The sequence below is a fragment of the Delphinus delphis genome, chromosome 15, assembly GCF_949987515.2.
Source record: "Delphinus delphis chromosome 15, mDelDel1.2, whole genome shotgun sequence".
NCBI classification, from domain to species: domain Eukaryota; kingdom Metazoa; phylum Chordata; class Mammalia; order Artiodactyla; family Delphinidae; genus Delphinus; species Delphinus delphis.
The window spans coordinates 3397067-3422531 of NC_082697.1; the positions used below are offsets into that span (position 1 = coordinate 3397067).

General features: G+C 52.6%; 1 protein-coding gene across 4 annotated transcripts in view; it reads right to left on the minus strand.

Moving 5' to 3' along the window:
• Positions 1-397: 397 nt before the first annotated feature.
• Positions 398-25465, minus strand: part of PHACTR3 (phosphatase and actin regulator 3) — a 235141-nt gene continuing 210073 nt past the window's right edge. For all 4 annotated transcript variants that reach the window (XM_060032635.1, XM_060032634.1, XM_060032637.1 and 1 more), the window contains exons 9-13: positions 10443-10498; positions 6334-6395; positions 5160-5300; positions 3273-3349; positions 398-1268 (exon numbers count right to left, since the gene is read on the minus strand). In XM_060032635.1, coding sequence (XP_059888618.1) covers positions 1253-1268; positions 3273-3349; positions 5160-5300; positions 6334-6395; positions 10443-10498 — 352 coding nt within the window. In that variant the 3' untranslated portion in view covers positions 398-1252. The remainder of the gene's footprint in view (positions 1269-3272; positions 3350-5159; positions 5301-6333; positions 6396-10442; positions 10499-25465) is intronic.

Sequence of the window (25465 nt, forward strand, 5' to 3'; positions counted from 1 at the left end):
AGAGAAAGAGAGTCTGGGGTGGGGTGGGGTGGGGCGGGGCTGGGAGGGGGTGGGAGAGCTTCCTGAAGAGGAAATAAATACCTTGCTGAATGGCACAGAACTGGGATTTCGGCACAGGTTCAGCAAGATCCCAAAGCCCTTATCCAAGCACTGTGCTCCCTGCCTCGATGGACCAGGAGGGAGGGCTCATTTTCACGAGGATGCTTACTCGAAGGCCAAGTAAAAATGTATTTCAGGGAACATTTATTTTTATTTAACTTACTTTCCCCCTTTGTGCCAAGATTACCTTTTACATTTGTGCCAGGGTAAGTTTCCTCTTTATGATCTCCACTCCAGCTAAACCTTTGTCTCTTATAACAGAGTTTTTAATAATGTTTGCAAATATGAAATTAAAAATACTCTTAAAGAGGGCATAATTTTCCTTTTGGTAGAATTTTTCAACAAGTTATTACTTATTTCTAGGTTCATTACTGAATGATACATAAACTTAAATTAACTTGAAAAGGATAATTCGATTTTCTAAGGCACAAACCACGTATACTAACAGAATTTACAAAACAAAACGCACGAGAAGTTTGAATTCTCCTTTATGTGTTTGGCTTCTGATGGCTCAAAAGTAATAAAATTGGACTCGTTTCACATCCTGTTCTAAAAAATCTCTCACCCCAACCCCAAGAAACTGTAACACCCAGGTTAATTTCCTGCAATGAGTAGTCATTTAATTAAAGAACAAAATTAACAGGAATGAAAATGTTGCAGCTGCATTTTTTGTTAGACATTATATAAAAAAAGAATAATACAGTAAGTCATTTTGTATGACACGAACTTAAAGAGTTCTCAAACTAACTGTGATCAGAATAAAAACGTCTTTTCCACACGGTACTGAAGACACTGCGTACACGTCCCTCGGTCGGAGCCTCGGCGCGGCGACCCTGCACACGCACGCGGCCGTCCCTGGTCACACCGCAGAACTGCAAAACAAGGCGGGAAGGCAAACAACAGTTTTCTTCTGGTCGAGTTACTTGGGGTCTTTACTGACCCCAGCAGTTCACACTCCTCAGACACCAGAGAGTGAAGAGTGTCCTCTGCTGGTCCTCTTACAGGTGAGTGTGGCCAAGATTTCACCTGTGTGGGTCCTGCTCCTCGCACAAACACAGCAGGGAGTCGTGAGCTGAACTTCAGGAAAGTTCCCTGATGAATGTTCAGTGTTGGTATCAAAAAATTAAACACAATTCTTCTCAGAAGAAAATCTCTATGGCCTGTGGAATCTAGAAATTACAAAAAGACAAATAACTTAAGGTTACACATTTCTAAGTTAAAATTGCCAAAACCTTCCACAAATAATTCTGTTGCTATAAAAGCTTTGCTCAGGTCCAACGGGTAAAACGTGAGGATGGACCTGCCTGGATTAAAGTAGTGTAAAGCCTCAGACGGCGCCCACTGCTCGGGCCCCAGCCATAACCCAAGAGGAATCAGATGCTGAATTCTTAAGCCTGCCTAAAACTTAGTTTGAAAAATGCTAGGTAGGCCCTTGAAGTACACAGAAAGAGCAGAGCTTTGCTAAATCAGTAGAAATAATGAATTGATTAATACAACAAATTATTGGATATTACAGTAGTAGAGTTATAGTTTTGTTCTTGTAGAGTTGATAATGTGTTTGTGGCAATGTTTAACGCACTTAAGAAAATCTCATGTGACTAAAAATATTGTTCTCACTTTTAGAAGTTGACATTGAATTCTAAAATGTGTTGGTATAAAAATCATATTTCAGGGACTTCCCTAGTGGTCCAGTGGTTAAGACTCCATGCTTCCAATGCAGGAGTTGTGGGTGTGATCCCAGGTCAGGGAACTAAGATCCCACATGCCACACAGTACGGCCAAAAAAAAAAAAAAAAAATCGTATTTCCTGTTGTCTAAGTTTTGGGCTCACTCTTAAAATTCTGTCCTGTAAGAAAGCTATCAAGGACTTATGAGAAAAAAATACATATCTTTAGTAAACATCTCTTTTAATAATGTATAATGAAAAAATGTATTAAATATTTTGAAACTACCATACATAGAATATGTAGTAATTATATCTTTTTTTAACACAGAATTGAACATTAAAAATAACTCTGAATGTTTTACAGAGAACGTTTATTTCCTAAACATTTTTTAGTGTTTTGAACATTCAGAAGTAAGGTGATTTATTCCTGCCCAAAAGTATGCCAGTCATGGGGGGGAAACAAATCTTTTTAAACAAACTATTTACTTGTTTCATTTTTTTCCTGCTCTTCCAACCTCCTCTTCCTCCCTTGATATATACAAAGTAAAACTATCGTGTAGGAGGGAATTCTGTGTGCCTGGCTTCTCTTCTACAGCCACAGTGGCTCACAGAGTGATCTTTTAAATAACAGGTGCAGTGGCCACTTTGTGAGGAACAGAAAAGGAAAGGAATCCATTGTTTTAGTTTAAGCCGTATCTCCGTTCAGGGTTTCCTTTCTCTTTGTATGTGGGGCCTGAGCATCTCTAGACCAAGGGAGAAACGACAAAGCAGCTGGCACAGTTGAAGGCACGTGGCATCACAGGCAGCCTCTTTAGGATTAAAGGGATGTGAGAACTTCATCGTGACTTGCCACGGCCATGGACAAGAAGGGGAAACGCTGGAAGGATATGCAGCCAACGAGCCCTTCAGCATCAGCAAGACACCCTGTGCCACTTTTGTTTATGGTCACGTGGACAGAGAGTATATCCCCCTTGTGTGAAAAGTCTTGATTATGGAAGAATCAGTCAATATATCCCCACTGGAATATAAGCTCCATGAAGACCGGACCCTCCTTTACCTTATTTATAGTTGCATTCTCAGCACCAAGAATGGCACATAGTGATACTCAAATATTTGCTGAGGAAACAAATATATAAATGTTTGTATAAATAAATCAGGGAGTTCTATCAACTAGGGAGTTCTGAATATTAGAGAAGGGGAATTAAAGATATAGGCAACGTACATTCAGTGCTTTGAGACTAATTTCCTTAAATATACATTAACCACTTAAATAAAACAACGACCTGTGTAATACTGTTCTACATACCACCTTTCACCAAGCCCTGTAAGAAACCACGGGAATGAACAGCACTTTCAATTGAGTTGCATTCTGTCTGTTCAAGACAGTTCTCTGCAGAAATACTGAATTTTTTTACCTGAACACACAGTGCTTTCTGACATTTTTTTCTTTTTAAATAAATACCATGTTATGTAAGTATCATGAAATCCACACAAACAGAAATCTGACCTTGTCAGATGCTTGCTTGACGCATGTACCTCCATTTCATTACTTTTGTATTCATTCAGTTCTTTACGAATTGCTGCCTGGAATTTAAAAACTGCACATTATTTTTCAGGACATTAAAAAGTTAACGCAGGAAATGAGTATCATGGTTATGGATTGACAGCCATTCCTAATACTTGCTGGCTTTTTGTTATTTTGTGATAGATTTAAAAAAACCTTTTGTTCAGCATTTAGACGTTTACATACTCATTTTTATAGTCCTACCAAGCTAGTGCATTGCTGGTATTCTGGAAGTGTTTAGTGAATTTATTTGCTGTGCTGGAGTAGGACGATATCCACCCTCCCCCCGCCCCACCCCCCCCACGGCACAGCATAGATGGATCAAGCACATGCCTAGGGCACTTATAACGTCGGAACCTCGAAATAATGAGTGAAGTTCAGCTTTTGGTGAACTTACTTGGAATTCAGCAATTAGATAATCTAGAAACAACTTATTCTAACTTCAGAATACATTTTTGTTTTGTGTCATTTGAGAAATGACCTTGCCGTTACATGTGGGTGAGATGTGCATCTCAGTCTTTTCAGGGCCTCTCATCTGGCCCTCCTCCAGCTTCCCAAACCCACTTTCATTGTGTGCTTCTCTCAGATAAACCCTCCAGGACCAGGCCAGACAAAAACATCTGACACAGCCTCCGGGGCAAGGAAAGGCTTTGCGTCAAGTATGTAGGGACGTACTACTCCCAGCTCTGCTGCCAAAGATGCCTGAATTCTCCCTTCACGGCTGGGAGATGCTCCTCTGAGCACATCCACCACAGGCAACAGGAGAGGGTCAGTCCAACTACAGCCTGTCTGCATTTCTCCAGGTGCCTGCAATGCTTACGTGCATTCACTTATAACCTCACGGACTCACACTCAGCATATGAAGAACGAGGAACAATTAGCAAAGTCAGCAAACTCATTGGCTGAACGTATTATGTTCCTCTTCCGAAAGGCTTTAAGAGTTCTGAAAATCACTAGAGGCGGGAAGGTAGGAGAGACTGTGTAGACAGACGCTCCTGGGTTTAAGTTCTGCCAGTCGATAGCACCTGACCCCAGACAAGCCTTACCTGTCCCAGCGTCTCCTGGCACCTGTTCAATGGCACCTCTACGGGGATAATTACAACACCTCTCTCTTTGGGATCTTTTGGAGGATTAAATGAAACAATAGCTGGCAGGCTGGGCTCAGTACAGGGCAGCGTGAGGGCTCGGTGGGTGTTAATTTCCTCTGCTTCACCCCTCAGCCTCCGCCCCACCGCCTCCTTGCTCTCCCCGCCCCTCTGACCAGGAGGTCCCCAGAGACACCTCAAACCGGACCGGCCCAGGACAGAGCCCAGAGCTGCCTCCCTCTACACGGGGGAGGGTCTCCTGAGGGCCTCTCGCCTCTCCTCCCTTCCTCATCCCCACTGCGGCTCACTGTTTCAAACAATGCCATCCAGCTCTTTTTTGCCAGCCTTGCCTATTCTGACTTGTGCCCCAGATCAGAGCTTATCAACTTCACATTCTGGACACCTGGGGCTGGATCAGTCTCTGTGCGGGCCGTCCTGTGCACTTCCGGGTGGTAGGCTGCATCCCTGGGCTCCACTCAACAGACGCCAGTAGCACCGCCCCACTGGTGACAACCAAAAATGTCCCCAGACGTTGCCAAATGTCCCTAAGGGCAAAACCATCCCCTGGTTGAAAACAAGACCCGAAATCTGGGTTGTATTTGTGAAAGCAACATCTGGTCAGGCTCAGCCTTGACTGCAACAGCTGACGGCGCCCACTGTCTAAGAATAAACTCCCTGGCATGACACGATTTGCCCTTCTTTCATACATGCACCCCCGGCCAGCGCAGACAGGTCTGTTCTGCACCTTATCTGCTGCCGACAGTCTTGTCCAGGGCTTGTCTGCCCGCCTGTCGTAGTCCTGTGCTTTCGCCACCTCCACGTAGTCACTGAATCGTATCAGAATTTTTCTGTCTCTCAGTTCATCAACCGTGGGTCTCTGATTCAGCTAAAATAAAAGATAACCATAGTTAGGTCTCACATGCCAAACTAGCTTTCCTAAAGTACTCTGAACAAACAGTACCCTTGTACAAATAAATATAAAAGTCTGAAACTGTGAAATATAATCCTAATGCAAAAAAAATCTCTAATGGGAAGGGCTTAAATTATACACTCTTAAATTACAGCCTCCTCCCCTTAATATATCCCATCAGGAGCACTCACACCCCAGGAAGCTAGCGGCGCCCTGTTCACAGCACAGCTCAAGGAAAGGCTGATGAATTAACTTAGGAAAAATTTCACAGCAGCAGCTGCTTCTTTTCAACTGTCATTAGGCAGGATTTTACCAAAAAAGCTTCTGATAAAGTTGAAATGCTAAATACTACTACTAGTGCTCATAACTCAAGCTCAGGAAGGATATTCTATTAACTTCAAGCAAGACAAGATTTCATTATTATTATTATTATTATTACAGAACATAGTAGAGAAAGGATAACACCAGATCACTTGAATTTAGTGATAGTCAGGGCTTTAAAAGGAGATCAAAGTTGATAGACTTGCTACCTATGTTGGCCATAGTATGTTTTGACTTAACTATCTGAGCCCCAGATACAAACCCTTGAGGCTAATAAAGTTTTCTGTAGTCAGGAGCTTCTAGACAAGTGAAAGGTAACCGACACACTGATATCCAGGCACGCTTTCCTTAAGCACTGTGTAAGGGGCTCGAATAAATGAAGAGCGTGCCCAGTCAACGTCTGACTTCCTGGAAACAGATGGAAATGTCATCTGGGCTGCACGGCCACGCCACGCTCTCTGGTGCTAGGTAAGGACATCGTCCACAGGCATGTCGGTCACGCCGGACGTGGCAAAAGGCACTGCTTTTCGAGCATCTGGTAAGTGAGTTCACTGTTACCCCAGAAACCATCACTCGTTATCACAGAGCAAGGCCCTGTATCGCCCATCCCCGCTGCTACAGAAGCAGCTTTTCTCTATCCACCTTTTCCCCCTTAATATTCAGGACACAGGTGCTTAAATGATAGTACCTTTCTTGTCAATCTCTGCTTGATTTCTCTTCTTTCTTCCTGCTCTGTCTGATCATTCCTTTCTGTGAAAGATTAAAACAAAAAAAAAAAAGGAAAAGAAAAGAAAAGAAGCAGGGTGAGACTTTCTTCTTTTTAGCAGGGAAGTGTCCTCAAGATCTGCATACTTCTGGAAGCTAAAGATGTAACACAAAGGACACCTGGTAGGTGACACTTTTCTCCACATCACAGTTTGTTTTATCTCTGCTTTGCCAATTGCTGCTCAGAAGATTATGGTCTCACTGTCCACAGAAACACTTGTAGAAGGGAAGCTTTGCCATTGTCACAGCCTGGTTCTCCTGGACCCTTCTCTGTGTCAGAAATAACCGCACAGATTGGCGCTGGGCATTTATTTGCGGGAGAAACAGGAAGAGGCTCTCTCTCCTAATCAAATATCATCTCTCTCTCTGTATACTTACACTTAGGAACACAGACGGCAGACAAAAATAGTTTTACTAGGACGAGTTACACATATACTCATGCATATATATATACATATATCTATATATGAATGACTGCATATTAATAGGACTGTCACTGCTTTTTTTCTTCCCCCTTTTCCACGTAACAGGTATACCTACTTTCAGCCAACCAGCATAAGGTAAGGAACATTCTCTTCAGATTCTGGGCAGCATGTGCCTGCTTGGAATTCGTATTTTCAGGGTGTATTTCAAATCCAAACATATCCAGGAACCCAGCTGACTCTCCACTGCAGAAGCAAGAGGCATGACCTGCCGTTTAAAGGGCCCTTAGTCTTTCACCAAAATTGGCTTTGCCTGGGGAGTGTGGCTATTAACATGCAAGCCGTGCTCACACCTACACTTGGGAGCTAAAAATGGAACAGAATGCTGAGATGTAGCGTAGAACGTTCGCTCTGCCCTGGGATACCAGATAATGGATGTCCTATTTCTGGCTCTCTCTGTTGCTAAATAAAGCCTCAGGTCCCTGGAGGGGGCCCAGAATTCCTCTCCTAGAAAAGGGATCTCATCTGTCAGCTCTCCTGGAAACACCGCCAGGTCTGAGAAAGGGAAATCCTGCGACTTGCAGTTAACATAAGCTCACATTACCTGCCTTTATCTAAAACATTTCAAACATTTGTGCATTTGGGGGATTTGGTATATGGGCGTTTAACATACTAGCCGTTGTACTTTTCAGTAGTTTTCTTTAAAAAGGATTCATCTCGCATCTGGGTGTTTTAGAAAAGGAAACCAAACCCTGTTATGTTCCTGCTTCTTAATCCATGTGAAAAACCAGAAGAAACCACAGTTATAAGCGCTAATCAGAAAGCTGATAATACAGTTAGAAAAAACTGTGAAAGTACCACATAGAAGGCCAACCATGAGGGATTTAAATGATGATACGAAACGAATTCTTCAGATTTCTTAAAAACAGGCCATGAAAAAATCCCAAGTACAGCCTCCATGTGAAAACACTGAAGCAAGATCAGACCTTTCTGTTTTTTAACTCGTGAACAACACATCAGCTTCATTACGAGTTCATATGAGCTTCAGAGAGCTGAGCTTTGGGTGCCCGGCGGGGTCCCTCTCAGGGCCAGGCTCTCGGTGGGGCACCAACTCCAAGACGTCCTTCCTCAGAGCCTAAGCCACAGATTCTCTGAGCTCCCCTCAGCGATGGGTTTGTGGATCTCTTATTCTCAGACCCAGAAAGCCCGGTGCCTTATACAAAACAAGGGAGCCATGATCGGAGTTTCCACACCCGGATTTACTGGGAATAGTGCCGGTAGCTTGGACAGTCACACATGTGTCCCCTGTAAACAGTCAGAGATGCACCGCTGCTCCTAAGGCAGTGGTTAGAGCGTGGACGACGAGCCAGGCCACCTGGGCGTGAACTTCAGCTCCATCCCTTTGCCAAGACTCAAGTTAAAAAGTCGTAGTACCTCCTGGGGTCTAAGCTTCCTCGCTAGGGAAAGGGGGACAGCCGTGCGAACCTCACAGCTGTGCTGTAACAATTCAATGGGGAAACACAAGCAAGCACTGCGTACGATCTAGCAGAGTGGGCCCAACGCGGGATGATCAGTTTTAATATCATAGCGTATACAGGGGCCACCGTGTCTTACGCTGTTGTACCCACAGATGCACAGGCCCAGTTCTGAGCGTTCCTCTGACACGATCGCAGTTAGTCATGAGCTCCCCACTCGAAGGGGAGCAAATACAATGTGATGATACTCTGCGCGTTGATTAAAAGCCGAAAATGCAGTAAGTGCGAGCCGGTGTCAAGGGCCTGCGAGGATGACGTTCTAGGCTGGACCAGCTACAGTCAGTCGATTCTCACCTCCACGGAACCAAGCCAAACAGCCACCTCAAACCAGCGGTGAAATTCTCAAGGACCGTTGCCCAGGGCATTCGAGAAGCTTCCGGCTAGGGATGGACCTGCCTGCCAGATGGCGAGGGAGGGACCACCAGGGCCACAGGTTAAGCCTGTTTTCCTGCCCCTGCTGTGCCCTGAAGGTGAGCGCCGTCAGCTCCCGGGGTCCACCTGCCATCTCTGCTCACCAAGCACCAGCTCTGATATTCAGGCTTCCACGTCTATATGCAAAGACTGACACAATTAGAAGCACTTGCCGGTGGGAGGGCCTGGCCGTCCGGAAGACCAGAGAGGAGGTCACCATTGACGGGAGAAAACGGTTTCTGGGAGAAAAGCCTCTGCCGACTCTGGGCAACAGACCAGTCTGAGGACAGCACTGCCTGGGCCTTGAACTTGCCCCATTCAACTCTTGGATTACTACTTCAGGGGCACCTGTGACTTATGAACTTTATAAGTGATGTAATTTTTTAAAATTCAAATATTTGGTAACAAAGAGCTTTACATTTCTAGCTGCCCACTTGATTAAGCATGTTAGCAACGAAAAGCTTTTCTTGAAATCCTCAGAGGTGGCCTAGTTCACGTAATATAGTAGTTTCCGTATCTTAAGTTTAAAAAATAAAACACAGAATTCTTTTTTTTTTGGCTGTGCCACGCGGCTTACAGGATCTTAGCTCCCCAACCAGGGATCGAACCCGAGCCCCCTGCATTGGAAGTGCAGAGTCCTAACCACTGGACTGCCAGGGAAGTCCCTAAAACAAAGAATTCTTAATCTTAGGGTTTAAATATTTCCAAGTCTATGAAGGAGGGAGTCTTCCAGGCAGTTAATAAAGGTGCCGAGGCAAAGACAGGGGGAAGGAATCAGACAGGACGCGGCACCTGGACCAGAGGTTCTGCTGTCTACTTTGTGACAGAAGGTCAGCCTCGGGACCATCTTAACTTTGTGAAAAGATGTTCATGGGATGAAAAACCAAACTCAGAGAATGTCTGCAGTGTTCATCCATAAAGAGGGGAGAAAATGAAAATATTTAAAAAATCTAGGCCCTTAGAAGATACTTTTTGTAGAAAATGTCTCGCAAACTAAAGTCTGTTGACCAGATACACAAGAAGTATGTGAGAAACACTTTCCAAAGGGTTGTACCACCCAAATCATCAATGGCTTTAATGAGATGGGACAGTGTTCGCTACATCGTGGAGGCTATCCCTGGACACCGGTGTTCGGCACATGTTACAACCGCACACCTAACTGGGGAAACCCAAGGGGTGTGAAGCCAGGAGGGAGGGTCCTGGAATCGCGGGGTTCTAAGCCACAGGCAACGTTTCCCAAGGCTTCTCCGTTCCTTCGAGCTGCTTTATGCCCCCAGCTGTAACCACCAAGGGGCGAGTCCTTCCCTGGTAGGATTTATACATTGTCCACACCTGCCTGTGATGTCCCAAACTGCCAGGGACAGACACCTGCTTGAGACCCAGCCTGCAAAAGGACATGGATTCGTCTCCCTTCCATCTGCAGGGCCGACCAATGAGATAACCCTGGGGTAGGGACATCTTTAACGGTGCTAGGAGAGCTCTTTTCCTTTTTAATTTTAAACAGGATGTGCCTGGGTGTTTCAACTTTCCCGGGGGCTTGCTTTCAGAGTCCCTCAGCACCTCAGACCTAATGGGAACCCAGGAGGGCTCAGGCCACAGAACCGGGTTCCCGCAGCAGCCTCAGCACACGTGAGGGGAGCCTCAGAGCATCACCCGCTACTCACGTTTCAAGATGTTTCTTCTCTCCAGTTCTTCCACGGCGGGTCTTTGGCTCAGCCGTCTGCGGAAAAACACTAGAATTACATTTTGCACCATGGTGGCTGCCGGCGGATTGCACCCAAGGTCTACGAGGGTCCCAGGCGGGTGGTGCACCCGCTGAAGATCGCCTCCCCAAAAGCGGGAGGAGGGGAGGGGGACCTTCTCCGGCGGCTGCCTCTTTGCGGGCAAATCGAGTTAGACCCCCGCGCGGGAGGGAGGCGGTCCTCTGTCACCGGGCGGCTGGGGCAGTCCGCGCTCCCCCTCCAGACGAGCAGCTCTTCATGTCCAGATCTACTGCCAGCCCGGCGGGCTGGACGGCTCCCCAGGCGGCGCGTCCGAGCTGCGCGGAGATCCACCTGGGAGATGGTCCCCTGCCCGCTGGCGGAGGGAGGGGCGGGCAGCCGCGTCTCCAGCTTCTGTGTCCCCAGCTCCCGGCGACCCGGACACTGGCACTCGCACTGGTCCTGCTCCTACCGCGGTCCAGCCTCACCCGCCACCCGCCACCAGGGTGGTGATGGAGGGACCTCCTGCCTCTACGGGCAAGGAGCCGAGGCGCGTAGAGAGGAAGCGCATCCAATCCAGGCTGGGAATCTCCTGGGCTGAGCGCGCGGAGCCGGCCACGCCCACAGCTCCCCTCCCGCCACCAGCCCTACCCGCCCGGTTTGAGAGATAGGAAGACAAATGATCATTTCCTTTCAAATGGCCTCTCATTAAGGGAGTTGGAGGACACAGCCAAAACGAAAAGAATACATACATAAATAAAAGGCTTGTCAGAAGAGGGAGGCATAATTAGCCAAAATTAATGCCAAGCTCCAATTATTTTTGTAACTCCAATAATGCTGTCCTTGGGGCAGAGCCAGAAAGCTTCCCACTTCCGGATCCTGTAGCCACTGCACAGAGACAACAGGCTGAGCATCTGAACGCCCACAACGTGGGTCCACAATACTCTGCCCCAAAGGGGATGTCGCTTCCATAAACACTTGCCTCCCGTTTATAACCCCTGTCGCAGCACACAGCCCAGGGCAGCCCGGGGGCTCAGTCTGCTGATGGGTTCTTCTGGGGGCTTGTGTGTCTGCTGGCTGCTGGGTGGTTGCCTAACATCTTGTCTGGATGTCTGCTGAGACTTGAACCTGCCCCCCACAACTCCTGGCTGGCACCCAGGGGCCAGGGCCACGGCCCCCCAATCCCTCCCAAGCTCTTTGGGTGGGGCTCCCTCAGCCTGGTCAAAATCCCCCAAACGCCATCCATTCACTCACTCACTCACTGAGTGACTGGCAAGCACTGGCTCTGTGCCAGCCACTGCTCCAAGCCCCAGGACACAGTGGTCCCTGCCCTTGGAAAGTTCACAGTCTAAAGGCGGCGGCAGACAACGGTAAACAAACAAGACCACCCCAGGGAGTGGTCAATGCCATGGAGAAGACAAAATGGGGGGCGGGGAGGATGTGATGGATGAGTGATGGGGTAGGGGGAACTCAGGGAAGATCCATTTCCACAGAGACCGCAGGAAGAGAAGGAGCCAGCCTTGGGAAGATCACATTTCTAGACGGTGTCTCCTAACTGCTCACGTGCTGGGCTTGGGGAGGGCCAGGAGGAGTGATCAAGGCAGACTTCCTGGAAGAGGAAACTTCTGGCAGAGTTGTGGAGAATCCACAAGGCGTGCAGAGCCTGGTGCTTAGTGGCTGCCAGCTGACCAGCCAGGACGCCCACAGGGACAGCTGAGGATGAGGCCACACATCTCCTCAAACCTGAAAAGTACCCCCAAACCTCCACTCACTTTGCCCCGACAGAGGCTTTTTCTTCCTGGAGCCCTGTACTCTTCCAAAATGAGGACTAATAACAGACCTTCACAGAGGTGAGAAAATTGAATGAGAAAATGCACAAATGCACCTGTTACCATGCTTGCTCAGGACAATGGTTTCTCAAGAACTGTCTGGAGAAAACCCAGCCTGTGGGTTGTCAGCTGATCATGGACTGAGTTCTCAGAAAGTGTGGACATCTCAGCACCAAAACCTCCGCCACTGGCCCGAGGCGCGAAGGCAGATCTCCAGCTGGCTGCTATGCACCTCCTGGATGCTGCCAGGGTGAGGCCAAAGCGGGCCCACAGGGCACCTCCGAATGGTCCAGAAGGGGTAGTCTGCTGGGCGGACGCAGCCCTGCAGGTACACAGCTGTGAGCAAAGTGCAGCCTACTGGGTTCTCACCAACTTGTCCCTCTACCCAGAGGGAGTCCAGGAGCCCACGGCTGCACGAGAGGGCCCAGGGCCCTGGGTAGCACCGCCAGCCCGATCCCCTCCCTGTGGGACCCCAATCACAGGGGGAAGGGTGGTGCTGCAGGTCGAGAGCCCCCATCTAGACTCGCCCCTACCTGTACCTGACACCCCACTTCATGAGACTGAGAACTTTTACCTTGAGTTAACCTGACCTTCCGTGTCAGATGTTTGGTGAGGCTATAGGACACGCCTGGCCCTGGGATGTGGTGGTGAGAAGTTAGACCCAGCCCTGCCCTCAGGAGCACAGGCTCGGGAGGGCAGACATTCAGCCCATCATCACACAAACAACCAGGCATTTCTGCGTGGTGACTGGCGCTAGGAAGAAGAATCAACAGTACTATGAAAGTAGGTGGGCCCACCTGGACAGAGGCACTGCCTGAGAAGGTGATGCTTGCCTCGAGAGCTGAGATCAGAAGGATAAGTGGGGACCGCTAAGCCAGGAGGGGAGGGAAGAGCACAGCACGTGCAAAGATCCTGAGATCAGAAGGACTCTTGCAGTGCCATTTGGACTGAGTGGGGGTGCGTGTCCATGGGGCAGGACCCACCCAACCTGCAGTCCTTGGTGAGGTCTGGGTTTATTCCCAGAGCCCAGAAGGCACTGAAGGGCGTGAAGCAGGCAGGACAGGATGGGGCACGGGCGGGCCAGGATGGGATGCACCTTCAGAAGCACTTGTGGACTGCTTTCCAGAGGAGGACAGAGAAGAACCTGCCCCCGAGCTGTTCAGGGGGAGCCCCATCAGACGGGAAGCACAGGTGCCACAGGCCTGTGAGTGGCTGAGGGCCCGCGAACTGTTCAAGACAAGGGGAGGTATTGGCTCTAGACTGAAAACACTGCAAATTCCAAATTAATACCCGTTGGACTAAGTACATATTAAACACAATATTCTGCCCGTTTGCTGCCTGAGACTCAGCACCACTCTCCACACGGGCTGGGACTTCCCAAAGCAGGAGTGGCGACAGCCCTAATATCAAGGGCAGACATGATTATGCCCACTTTACAGATGAGACCAGGTCTTATTCCCCACGTAGGCCCCAGGGCCTGGCACAGGCAAACACAAGTAGCCTTAACAAGGAGCAAATGAAGGGATGCTGGCTCCTCTCCCTCTCCGAGGCGTGTGCTTGGTGTGGCCCAGGAGGGATGCTGCCAGAGCACCCCTGCTTTGGCACCTCAGCAGCAAGGGGCTCTCCAGGACGTGCGGAGACAGCCCCAAGGCGGCAGGGCTTTGGGGGTGAAGGGGCGGGGCCTCGGGAGGGGCGGGGCCTCATGAGGGGCGGGGCCTCAGGAGGGGCGGGGCCTCAGGAGCGGTGGGGTAGGAGAGTTCAGCACCCTGAGGGATTCCCCGGCTCCACCCACGGGCCGCTCCCTCCTTATTCAGAAGCTGCCGCTGTGGGCGATGAGCAGGTGCCGCCTGGAACTGGGGAAGCCACAGTCTATTTCTGACTCTCCCCGCTGAGAAAGCAGGAATGTGGCAGCCAATTACAGCGCTGCGTGGGCGTGGGAGCGACACCAAGAAAAGAAACCAGGAGAGAGGGAACCTGCCCTACCCCCTGCCATTCCCCTCCCCACGCCTGTTCACACAGGAGAGGCGGGCATGCTGGGGGACCAGGAGTGCACTGGACAGGCCCTGGGGACTTGAGTAGGAGGTAAACGTACAGGCCACCTGGGACAGGACAGGGTGGGGGGCATGGCAGCTGCGGGTCTGCATGCAGTGTGGGTGTGAGGGCCCCCATAGGGGCTCCCCAGCCCTCCGGCATCTCCTCTGAACAGGTCTGCGGTGAAGGCCGAACTCTGCACCTGACCCTGTGCTGTGAATATGGGAAACAACCTGACAGCCGGTCAGTGAGCAGGTGACGCACGAACAGGGAGGAATGGGGGAGAACAGGTGGAGGGAGGGGAGCCACGAGGCCACTGACAGCCGGGTGACCAGGGTGCCCGGAGTGGGTTTCAGGAGAATAAGTGATGTGGTTATACTGTCCACATCCCTCAGGTTGCAAACTTAGATCCCCCAGACCAGCACCAGGGGCAGGACACAGGCAGAGTCTCAATTCAAGTCCCAGCTCTGCCCCTCTGCCGGTGAGGTGACAGGGGCTAGTGCCCCCCTACCTGAGCCTCCAATCCCCTGGCCCTCACCTGCAGGGGTGCCGAGGGGGTCGAGAATACTAAGACACGGAGGAGGCCGGCACACGAGCAGGTGTGGCTATTATTACGATGCCCAGCTTCTACACTGCTCCCCGGGTGTGGTGGGCCCAGGTCTTCTCCAGCTTCAGCCAACAGAGCTGCCATCTCCACCCTGCCGGCAACCTCCCTGACCCCCGGGGTGGGGGACAGCCTGGCCGCCTGACCCATCAGAGCACCACGGTCCAATTCAGCAAGGAGCCGCACTTTTGGCTCACTCGATATTTTAAAAAATGTGAATATGAACCAAGTATTAATCGACCGGGAGTTTTCACTCTAAAAAATCAGTTTTGCAGCTTCCCTTGATGTTTGGGAGAGCTGGCTACTCCAGACCCACATCTCCCTGGCCCTCCCCACCCCTGGCAGCACAGCTGGAGCACAGCAGCTGACTCTCATCGCCCCCGCGGCTCCCCTCCCAGTGGCCTCGCTCCCCTGTGGGCTCTCCATCTGGGTCACCTGTGGGACCAGGGTCCTGAGGGGGCTGGGCCCTGGGAACCCCCTCCTCGTCCTCAGGACCCCCTTCTGCCTCCGAGACACATTGGGGGCGAGTGGTCCGTGTTCCCGGGAGCACCTGACATGGCCCAAGGATAGCAGGTCCAAACCTCAGCTCTGCGGCCCGCCGTGGACAAGTGGCCCCGGCTGAGCACCCCACGGGAGTGTCCAGCTGCCAGCTTTCTTCCTTGGGGAGGATGAACGCACAGTCAGACCTCTTTCCAGGCACACCTGTCTCCCATCCGCCAGCTCAGGCGCAGGGCCACCACGCAGCCTCCGTGCACGGGCCGGTGGCGCCCTCTGGGCTCCCGCCTCCTCTCCCACAAGGGGCTGATGACAGTACCACCTGTCGGGGTGGCTATGGGGTAAGTGAAATGGCCCAGAAGCCCCAAGCCAGGTGCCTGACACGCAGCAGGCCCGCCTGTAGTCAGTGGCCGTGTCGGAATCGTCCCTCACACACCCTCGCGGGACCTCGCACCAGGCACAGCTCCAGGGGCTGCGGGTCATGCCCCTGCCGGCCAGGACTGCCCCCCGGCACTGCACGCACCCCGAATCGCCACTGCCTCCCCACGGGGCTCAAGGAAACGCCTAAAGTCACCTCAGCGTCGGGCAAGAACCGAGACACAATCCCGCCAAACAAGGCAGAATGCCTTCCTGGGGAGAAGCCACAGCTACAGAACAGACAACTCCCCGCCCACAGGGATGCCGGCTATTGTGGGAGCTCCTTCCTGGGGACACCAGTCCTCCTCCACTGCCAGCCTCGAGTCGCCACGGAACACCGGAGTCCCCGCCTGGGACGGGGTTCCCCAGAGGCGCAGGCCCCTCTGTTCCCACGGGCGCTGTCAGGGTGGGGGGACCACAGGGACACGTAGGCAGACCGGGGAGAGAGGGCCAGGGAGGGGAGCCTCTCCAGGAGGTGACACGGAGACGAGGCCACACAGAGACCAGAGCCGGGCTGCAGGCTCTGAGGGATGGAGCTGTCCACGCTGGGGAACAGCAGCGTCCCCCGAAACCTTAGTCCCCTCTGTTCTTGCAGTTACCCTGCGAGGACGAATTATCAGCCTGTTAGGGGCTTGCCTGGCGAGGCGCTGGCCGCAGGTCCCCATCACGGCATCTTGTGACCCAGGCACTCCAGCCGGCCTAGCATCCGACCCCACCTCCTAGTACTTGCTTACGGTCCAGTGTCCCTGTTTCAGAGATTGGCACCTGCTGTGGTCCACGCACTCACACCAGACCCCGAGCCACCCTCTGCTCCCAGCCCCCAGGCATCTCCGAGTCTACAGGGTTCCAGCACCGACACCTCAGATGTCCAACCCCCTCACTCCATGCCTCCCACAGCCGCGGGCTGGCCTTTCTGAAACGTGACCCCCCACTCTCACCATGACCTCAAACCTGGGGTCCCACCGCACTCAGGACCAAGTCCAAGCCCCACGAGGCCAGCGAGTCTGCGGGGACCCTCCCCAGACCCTGCGCCCAGTGACTCCCACACCGAGCTGCTCACGTCTCCCTCGGCACAGGCATCCTTCTCCTAACTCAGGATCCCCAACCCCATTAGACCCTACACCCCGTCTATAACAAGTATTCTGTCACGCCCCCTTTACCGCAACCCACCGACATGCGTAATTTTTAAAAGTCAGTGTGATGTCCGGCTGTAACACACAGGAGGAAGAAGGGAAGGCAAGTTTTAATCGAATACCATATACTCAATACATAAGCGCTCAGTGTGAGCACGTCACGTGATGTGGTGAAAGCACTTACGCAAAACCATCACCATGACAACAGCGGCAGCTACGAACGCAGAGACTGGGCTCTGTACTGGTCACACCCCCACAGTGACGGCGCCACGGAGCAGCCATTTCCCGAAATGAGCAATTCTCGGTAAAGTTCTGAATGAAACCAGGTGTGTCAATTTCCAAGACACCTGTGTTCAGGGAAACTGTGACGAGACTGCCAGATCTCCGTGTGTGTCCACTGCACACCCAGGTTGCAGGCTCAGGTCACTGTAACAGCTTTGGACCCTCCGAGCATCCGAGGGACACTGAAGGTCAAGTGCGGTGGGCGTGAGTCTTCCTTGCTCAGGAAGTGCCCTCGCCTGTGGGACGCCCGACCCCCTGGCCTGGCCCATCACAGTGACAGCCCACAGAACCTCCCCAGGTTTGCCAGGGGCCACAGAGCAGCTGACCTAAACCCTGTGCTCTCAGGCAGACATCTCACCTCCTCCAGGAAGACCTCCGGCTGGACAGGGGGGACCCATCCTTCACCTCCAACCCCGGGCCTCAGAGTGTGCTCTTCAGGCGAGCTCTGATGATGACATTTTGGTATCTACCAAGATTACAAATGCAGGTATTTATCCTTTGACCAACAGTTCAGGTCTAAGCAGATGTTTTCTGGGGAGTTCAGAAGGACACGGTGCCTGATGGCAGAGTTCAGGGCAGAGCTCTGGCGTCCGTTTAGAGCCTGGCTGGAGACACTGTGGTCCGCTAGCAACAGAGCTCCAGGCAGGGGTGGGAAAGCACGGGCGCTTCTCGATGGGTCCTCCCTGGAAGCCCACCTGGCTGGACTCCGGAGCATGAAAATAAAACTGGGCTCCGAACCCAGCCTTGGTGTGAATTCTAACTTCTCCACAAATCAGCTCTGGGATCCCCCATCTGCTCACGAACTTCTTGCTGCCTTTGGCCCTGGGGCCGTCAGTTGGTGGAGTCCACCTGGTAAGGCCCCGTCCCCAGTTCTGCAGTCCATCACTCACCTAGGTGCCATGGTGGAGGTGTTTTGTAGATGTGATTTAACATCCATAATCAGTTGACTTGAACTAAGGGAGCCTGTCCTAGGTGGTCTGGTGGGCCTGGTCCAATCAGTGGAAGGGCATTGGGAGCAGGGCTGGGGCTCCCTGGTAAAGAGGAAATTCTGCCTGTAGACAGCAGCCTCGGTCCATGCCCGGGAGTTCCGGCCCTTCCCGACGGCCTGCCCCACAGATGCCGTCAGCAATGTCCTGCCATAAACCGCTTAATATACACCTCCCACTGGAGCTGGGCCTCTGGGTCTCACAGACACAGCCTCCATCCTCCATAAACGAGGATGACAGTACTATGGGAGAAGCTCTCTCGAGTTACCTCCACTTATCTGAACCCGGGTTAACTGACACTCCCAGTCCTTCTGGAAAGGCAGACCCCACTGAGCACACGTGGCAGGCAGCCCCGGCCCCGTGCAGTCCGTTCCCACAGAGAGCTGGTACACCTGTCAGGAACTGGTCTCCTTGTTCCCTAACCTATGCAAACCAGGTGAACTCGTTTCTGTAATTAGGTGATTTAATCAGACTTTATGCACATTGATTAAACGATTCAATATGGATGGAAAAAGAAAATGTTATTTCTATGAGAACCGACTTGGCTGCTCTGAAGTCAGTAAAGGCAGGATGTTGAAACACGGCCGTCGCGGGCAAGTGTGGGAGGCGAACGCGTGAACGATGGGGTTTTCCATCTCTGGGAGGACTCTGCTTCCAGGCGTCTTGAATTCTCACTCCTCTGCAGAGAAGTCGGCGCTAGGAACAGTAGAAGATGCATCCAACGTTTGTCTCACACGAGAAAGAACACTAATTGTAGATCCTTCTGCAGTGTGAAGTCTCTGATGCCGTCCGAATACATGCACCTCTGAATGACTTACGTTAAAATAAAGTGCTTCGAGCATGACAAGTCACGCTTATCACTTCTTCTTCTAACCGGCTTTGGGATTAATCACCCGTGTTGAGCGTGGAGTCAGGGGCTCTGCCCTCTCCCTCCCGGGCCTGTGATCTCCTCCCGAGGATGGCTCAGCCCTGTGCAGGGAGGGTTGTCCACTCCGTACAGAGGAGGCTAGTTACCATCATGGTTATTACTGCTCGTGTAAAACCCGCCTCTGAGTGTTTCCAAACAGCCCACGGACAGCGGCAGCCTCTGGGCAGAGATGGGGTGGGAGTGAGATGTGCTATTTAAGTTTTACCACGGATCTCGGTCCCTTATTCAGATTTGGAAAATTAAAGTAATACATGATGCTCCCCACCGCCTGCCCGTGGCATTAGGACCACTTCGGTCCCTGGTCCACAAGTGTTTATGGGGCACCTGTCGGTACCAGGCCCTGCCCCTCCCCTCCCTCCTCCCCTTCCTGGGGAAGCTCTCCCGGGTCTTGGAGGGCTCCCAGCTCCTCCTTCACCAAGAGGCTTATTCATCCGCTGGGCCGCATCTCCTGGTTCCTAGCTCCCCTCCCCAGCAAGTCTGGGAGCCGAAGGCAGGTTAGTACGGTGCCTGAGGCCCAGGGCAGGGGCTCAGCAAGGCTGCAGTAAACAAGCAAATACTGGGTGAGAAAATACCCAGGCCAAGAGAAGAGCAACTCCACTCAATTTTTTTTTTTTTTTTTTTTTTTTTTTTTTGCAGTACGCGGGCCTCTCACTGTTGTGGCCTCTCCCATTGCGGAGCGCTCCAGACGCGCAGGCTCAGCGGCCATGGCTCATGGGCCCAGCCGCTCTGCGGCATGTGGGATCTTCCCGGACAGGGGCACGAAACCGCGTCCCCTGCATCGGCAGGCGGACTCTCAACCACTGCGCCACCAGGGAAGCCCTCCACTCGATTTTAAAAAAAGGAAAGAGCACCACCCGACACACCAGGGAGCTTCTACAGGACGCGGAGCTTCAGCAGCACCACTAAGAAGCACCGGCCTCACCAGCCCGGAGAGGGGAAGTTAGGACCTGCCTGGTAGGGCGGGATGCAGGACCCCGACAGCGCCCTGTGCAGTGCGCACACTACTTCCTGTGTCCCACAGGCATCTCACCCTCTCTCCCTTGACCTCCCCCTCCCCGCCCTGTGTCCTGAAGGCAGCTCCTGCATCCCTTTGTTCCCTCCTCCATCCCCAGGGCCCTGTGCTGAGGGGGGCACATAGAGGTTGCCCAGGAAGTGTCTGCCCTTGAACTGCAATGTCATGGGGGGTATCGCTGAGGAAGGGACAGTGGTATCTGTCCACGTCACCCCAGGGGCCCCTCAGAGTCCCCCGCCCCCTCAGCTTCCAGCCACTTGCCGAAATCCCTGGGCCCATCCACTTGTCCATCTGTTTGCTCCTTCCTTCCGTCCTTCAGTCTACCTCAACAAAATTAATCTGAACACCCACTGTAGCAGAGACCGCTAGCTTCCTACCCAACCTCCATCCTCCCTTCTTACACAGCACCAGAAAGCTGATTCTATTCCGGGAAGCTTCTTTTCCAGCTCAGCACGGCCACGTGAAGAGGTTCTACCAAGGAGCTGGAGGGAAAGGTGTGCCAAAAAGCCTCTAGAAAGAGTCTTTTTGAAGAACTGACTCAGCTGGGATCTATGCACCTTTGGGACTTGAATGTGATGTCTGGTGCTCCTGCAGCCCTCTTGGACCATAGAGGGTAAGTGCCAGTGTGAGGATAACTGAACAGGAAGATATTGATAGAAGGAAGCCTGGACCCTCAGTGACTGAGCAACAACCATGCCAGGCCTGACTGTCTGCAACCATTCCACGGGGCAGGATGCCTCCAGGCCCAGTGTCCAGAACCAGCCTGACTGGGTCAAATCTCAGCTCCATGACATACTAGCTGTGTGACTCGGAACATCTTACCTAACCTCTCTGAACCACCATTTCCTTAGCTATGAAAGACAGCTAATAATAGCATTTACCTCTTAGGCTTCGGTGAATGCAGGCAAGGCCCAGTCCCTGGCACACAACACACATTTAATAAATGTTAGCGAGCTACCATTGCACTATTATTCCTATGACTACAGCTCACGCAGGATAAGCCCTGACTCTGGGTAAAGCAGGCAGGTGTCACACGCCCATTTCACAGGCTCGGACAGGTGGAGAGTGAGTAGCCGGGGCCCCCTCGGCCCGCGCCCCCCAGCCAGTGAGCCCTAAACCGCCAGTCCACCTGCCCCCCTGGGTATGGGAGTCGTGTTGTTACTGATCCTGAAGGGGGGCTGAGGTGGTTCCGCATTTTCTTATAAAACACGCTGTACTTTCCTCGGCAGACTCCCCAGCAACCAAGGAAAACAAGAGCAGCTGACCCCACGGGAGGACTCAGGGGCCATGAGCTGACAGGACCGGGGGGCTGCGCCCCACCTGACCCCACGGGAGGACTCGGGGGCCATGAGCTGACAGCACCGGGGGGCTGCGCCCCACCTGACCCCACGGGAGGACTCGGGGGCCATGAGCTGACAGCACCGGGGGGCTGCGCCCCACCTGACCCCACGGGAGGACTCGGGGGCCATGAGCTGACAGCACTGGGGGGCTGCGCCCCACCTGACCCCACGGGAGGACTCGGGGGCCATGAGCTGACAGCACCGGGGGGCTGCGCCCCACCTGACCCCACGGGAGGACTCGGGGGCCATGAGCTGACAGCACCGGGGGGCTGCGCCCCACCTGACCCCACGGGAGGACTCAGGGGCCATGAGCTGACAGGACCGGGGGGCTGCGCCCCACCTGCAAGGGCCAGCCAGCCCCAGGTGCTGGCTCTTCTTCCTTGAATGCCACGCGTTCTAACAAAGACCGAGATTCATATGTGTGTCCTCCGAGGTGTAGATTTTGTCAAACGTTTCCCGACTGGGGAGTGCCGTTTTTCTATTGCTTAGCTACTTCCATCTAAAAGCAGAACACGCGCGACCTTACGGCCACCGCTCGGCCTGGACGGTGCCGGCCTCGGCCTCCCAGGACCATCACACCCCTCCCTCCAGGGCAGGGGTCTCGTCTTGCCCTCCCCACAACATCCCACAGGGCCTGCTCCCAGGCCTGCCCCGCGACTTCCTTTTGTATTTTGCAAAATCCTTGAAAGTGCCTCGTTAATCCCAGGCTTCCTCTTCACCTTGGAGGCTAGGTACTAGTCACGGCAGGCCCCTCCCACAGCAGCGGAGCAGCGAGGCGGTACCAGGCCAAGGGCCTGGGAGGGTTTATCTGGATAGAACAGACCTGACCTTCGTGTCCCCTGAGGTTTCTAAACAGAGGAAGACTGAAAGCCCCAGGAACATGCCCGAGATTCCCTGGAGGGCTGGGGAAGTGAGTCAAGAAAGTCTGCGTCACCAAAACAGGAAGAAAAGCAGAGAAACTGCTGAACACAAAGGGTCTTTGCTCCTGGGATCTCAAAACCCTCTTCAGAGGGTTGCAGAGACCCGGGCCCTGCACATCCCAGCCGACGGGTGGCTGCTACCTCGAGATCAGCATCCCAGCCAGCCACTGCACCGGGTCGGTCCTGAGCTGGACCTGCAGGAACTGAGAGGTCCCGGCCCCGCCCACCCTTGACCTTCCACCACTTTCAAGGCTCCCTTTCTCTCCAGGCAGGAGTCAGCCCGAAGCTCCCGACCCGGCTTCAGACGTGGGCTCCATTCTCCTGGAAGTGGGGTCCCTGGACCTCAAGGAGGTCGAGAGCCACTGTTTCCTAAGTGCTTCCTATGTAACAAAGACAGACAATGAAGATGTTGAGGATGACGATAAAGGTGTGGATGAAGATGTTGCTAAGATGATGGTAAAGAAGATGAAGAAGATGAAGACAAAAGTGATGCAGACGGTACCTGATGTAGATGCAGAAGAAAAAGATGGATAAGACCTTGATGGAAATGACGGTGGTGATGACGAAGATGAACGAGGTGATGAAGGTGGTGATGGGGATAAAGACGGCAACAGTGATGAAGATGCTGAGGGAGAGGATAAAGCTGGTAGAGACACAGATGACGAACAGGACGTGACACTAATTGTGGTAACGGGTCTTCATACATACCTCCCTCCACCCTTGCGACAATAACTGAAAAAGTATTAAGTGTCCACATGGCCCAGGTACTGTTCTAGGGATTGGAGGTATGGCTAAGGGGTGAGGGCTCCTTTGGTGGGTGATGAAAATGTCCTAAAGTTGACTGTGGTGATGGACACACAACTCCACGGATATACTAGAAGCCCTAGACTGTGCACTTTGAAAGGGTGCATTGTATGGTATGGAAATTGTGTCTCACACTATTAAAATTCCCTATCCCCATATTTCTTTGTTTTATTTTCTGGTGCTTCCTCCCTGCCACACAGAAGTCCAGGCTTTTTATGTGTCCTGTCTCTTTGCATCCTTTCCGCGGCCCTAGGAGATGGGCTCTGTTTTAATTATCCCCATTTTACACAACAGGACAGTGAGGCAGGTGCCAGGGAGGCCTCCTGCCTGTAGTCACACAGCTGGAAGACAGCAGAGCGGGGACAGGAACCAAGACGTCCTGCCCAGAGTCCAGGCTTTCACCACCACACAGAGATGCTTCCTCCCATCACGATTAGAGCCATGGGGGTGATGTGTACACAAGCTCTCCCAGAGCAGCCCCCTCCCCTGCCAGTTGGAAAGAAAAGATCTGCCAGAGCTGCACAGGACGTTGGTGGTCACAGTCTCTGGTCTTAATGCTTCTCCTGCTGACCTTCAATTCAGATTCTGACCCACTGTTTTCCCTACATTAATTCAATAGTCAAAATCCCCCATTCTCAGTGCAAACGAGAACGAGCTTCTCATACAACAAGTGACATCACATCACGGGTGGCAAACGGGTGACCCCCTCAGGCCAAATACAGCCCACAAATGTATTTTATGGGGTCTGTACTTTCTTTTTTAAAAAATGTGAGTCGGCCCCCAACATTTAAATAAAGGAAATTTTACATCGGCATAAATATTTCCAGTTTCTCTTGGAAAATTCTGCCCACACTGATCTGGCATTCCCAGGCTGACGCCCACAGTTGCTGAGGGGCAGGTGCCCCCTGCAGCAAGGACACACATTTCCCAACCTGCCACAGCACTGCCCCTGGCCCGTCACTCACAGAGGGCGCCTTTGGGCTTGTGACTCCCGTTCTGTGAAATGAGCCAGGAGGACAGTCTGACCTCCCCACTCCAGAGTCACCCCCATCCCAGGACAGTGTCTCTTCTCTCCCCCTGAAAGTGCTCAGGAAGCTTTGGGATCAACTTTGTTGTCCACCAACCTTCCAGGGATGGTGAAGGGGGAGGTGGGGGCATCCCTCCCCAGGGGCCTGAGGACCTGCAGCCTAAGCACCTGCTTTGCAGGTTCGGAGTTCACTGTACAGTGGGGGGCACATTAGGCCTAAACCTCATCCTTCCCACCACAGTTGTACTTCCTCCTGCTGGAGAGGCGCAGCTATTAGTTTTCTGCTCAAGAATTCTCTTGGGCTTAATGAATTGCTAGTCTCCTCATTACGCATCTACCTTCTTTCCTCTATTGCCTGCAAATCCCTTTGGAAGTTGTCCCACCAGCCGTTTCAGAGACCGAGCTGACGAACGGCCTTTCGTGTACCAGGACGCCAAGTTCAACCCTCTGAGGTTTCCCGCCGTGCAGCCGAGCTGGGAGAACATCTTGTGCTCTCGTGGACGGCGGCTCATTAATGAGCAGCGGCCTTCGCCCGGAGGCCTCTCCTGAGTCCATCCTGCTGGGCCCCCAGGCTGCAGCCCCAGGTCGGCTGTGAGATTCCCCCTCCCAGAGCTGGGAGCCCTGGCCCGGCCCCTCCCCAGCAATGTGAGGAAGGACTCAAGTCGCCCCTCGTCCTGTTTCATCCAAACAGAAGCACCTTGCCCCTGATGTGCCAACCGAAATCCCCAAATTACTCAGCCACGCCCCATGGCTCAAGTCCTGCAGGCTTCCAGAATGAAGAAAAGTGGGTTTCAAGTCCCCCCATTGCCCTTGGATTGCATTTAATGCCACTCTGTTTCCACAGATGGATGGGGCTTATTCAACCTGACACACAGAAAGCCCTTCTGTCCCCAGGGGCCCCAGGGGAAAACGGCTGGCCACCTGCTCTCCCTGTCACCCTGATGTGAGGTCGGAGGGAACACACGGTGGTAGGAAACGCACCCATGATCAAAGGAACCACACAACCCCGGAAATCTCCTTACTGGTCCTTCAGTGACTTTGACCTTCAGCTCGTGCTGCTCGTAACCTGCAACCTGGTTAGTTCAAAACCGCCAGAGGAGGCTCCCCAAGGCAGTCCGCGCCCCTGCTCGTGGATCGAACCCCTGCTAACAGCACCAGAGACATGGCCAGTTCTGTGCC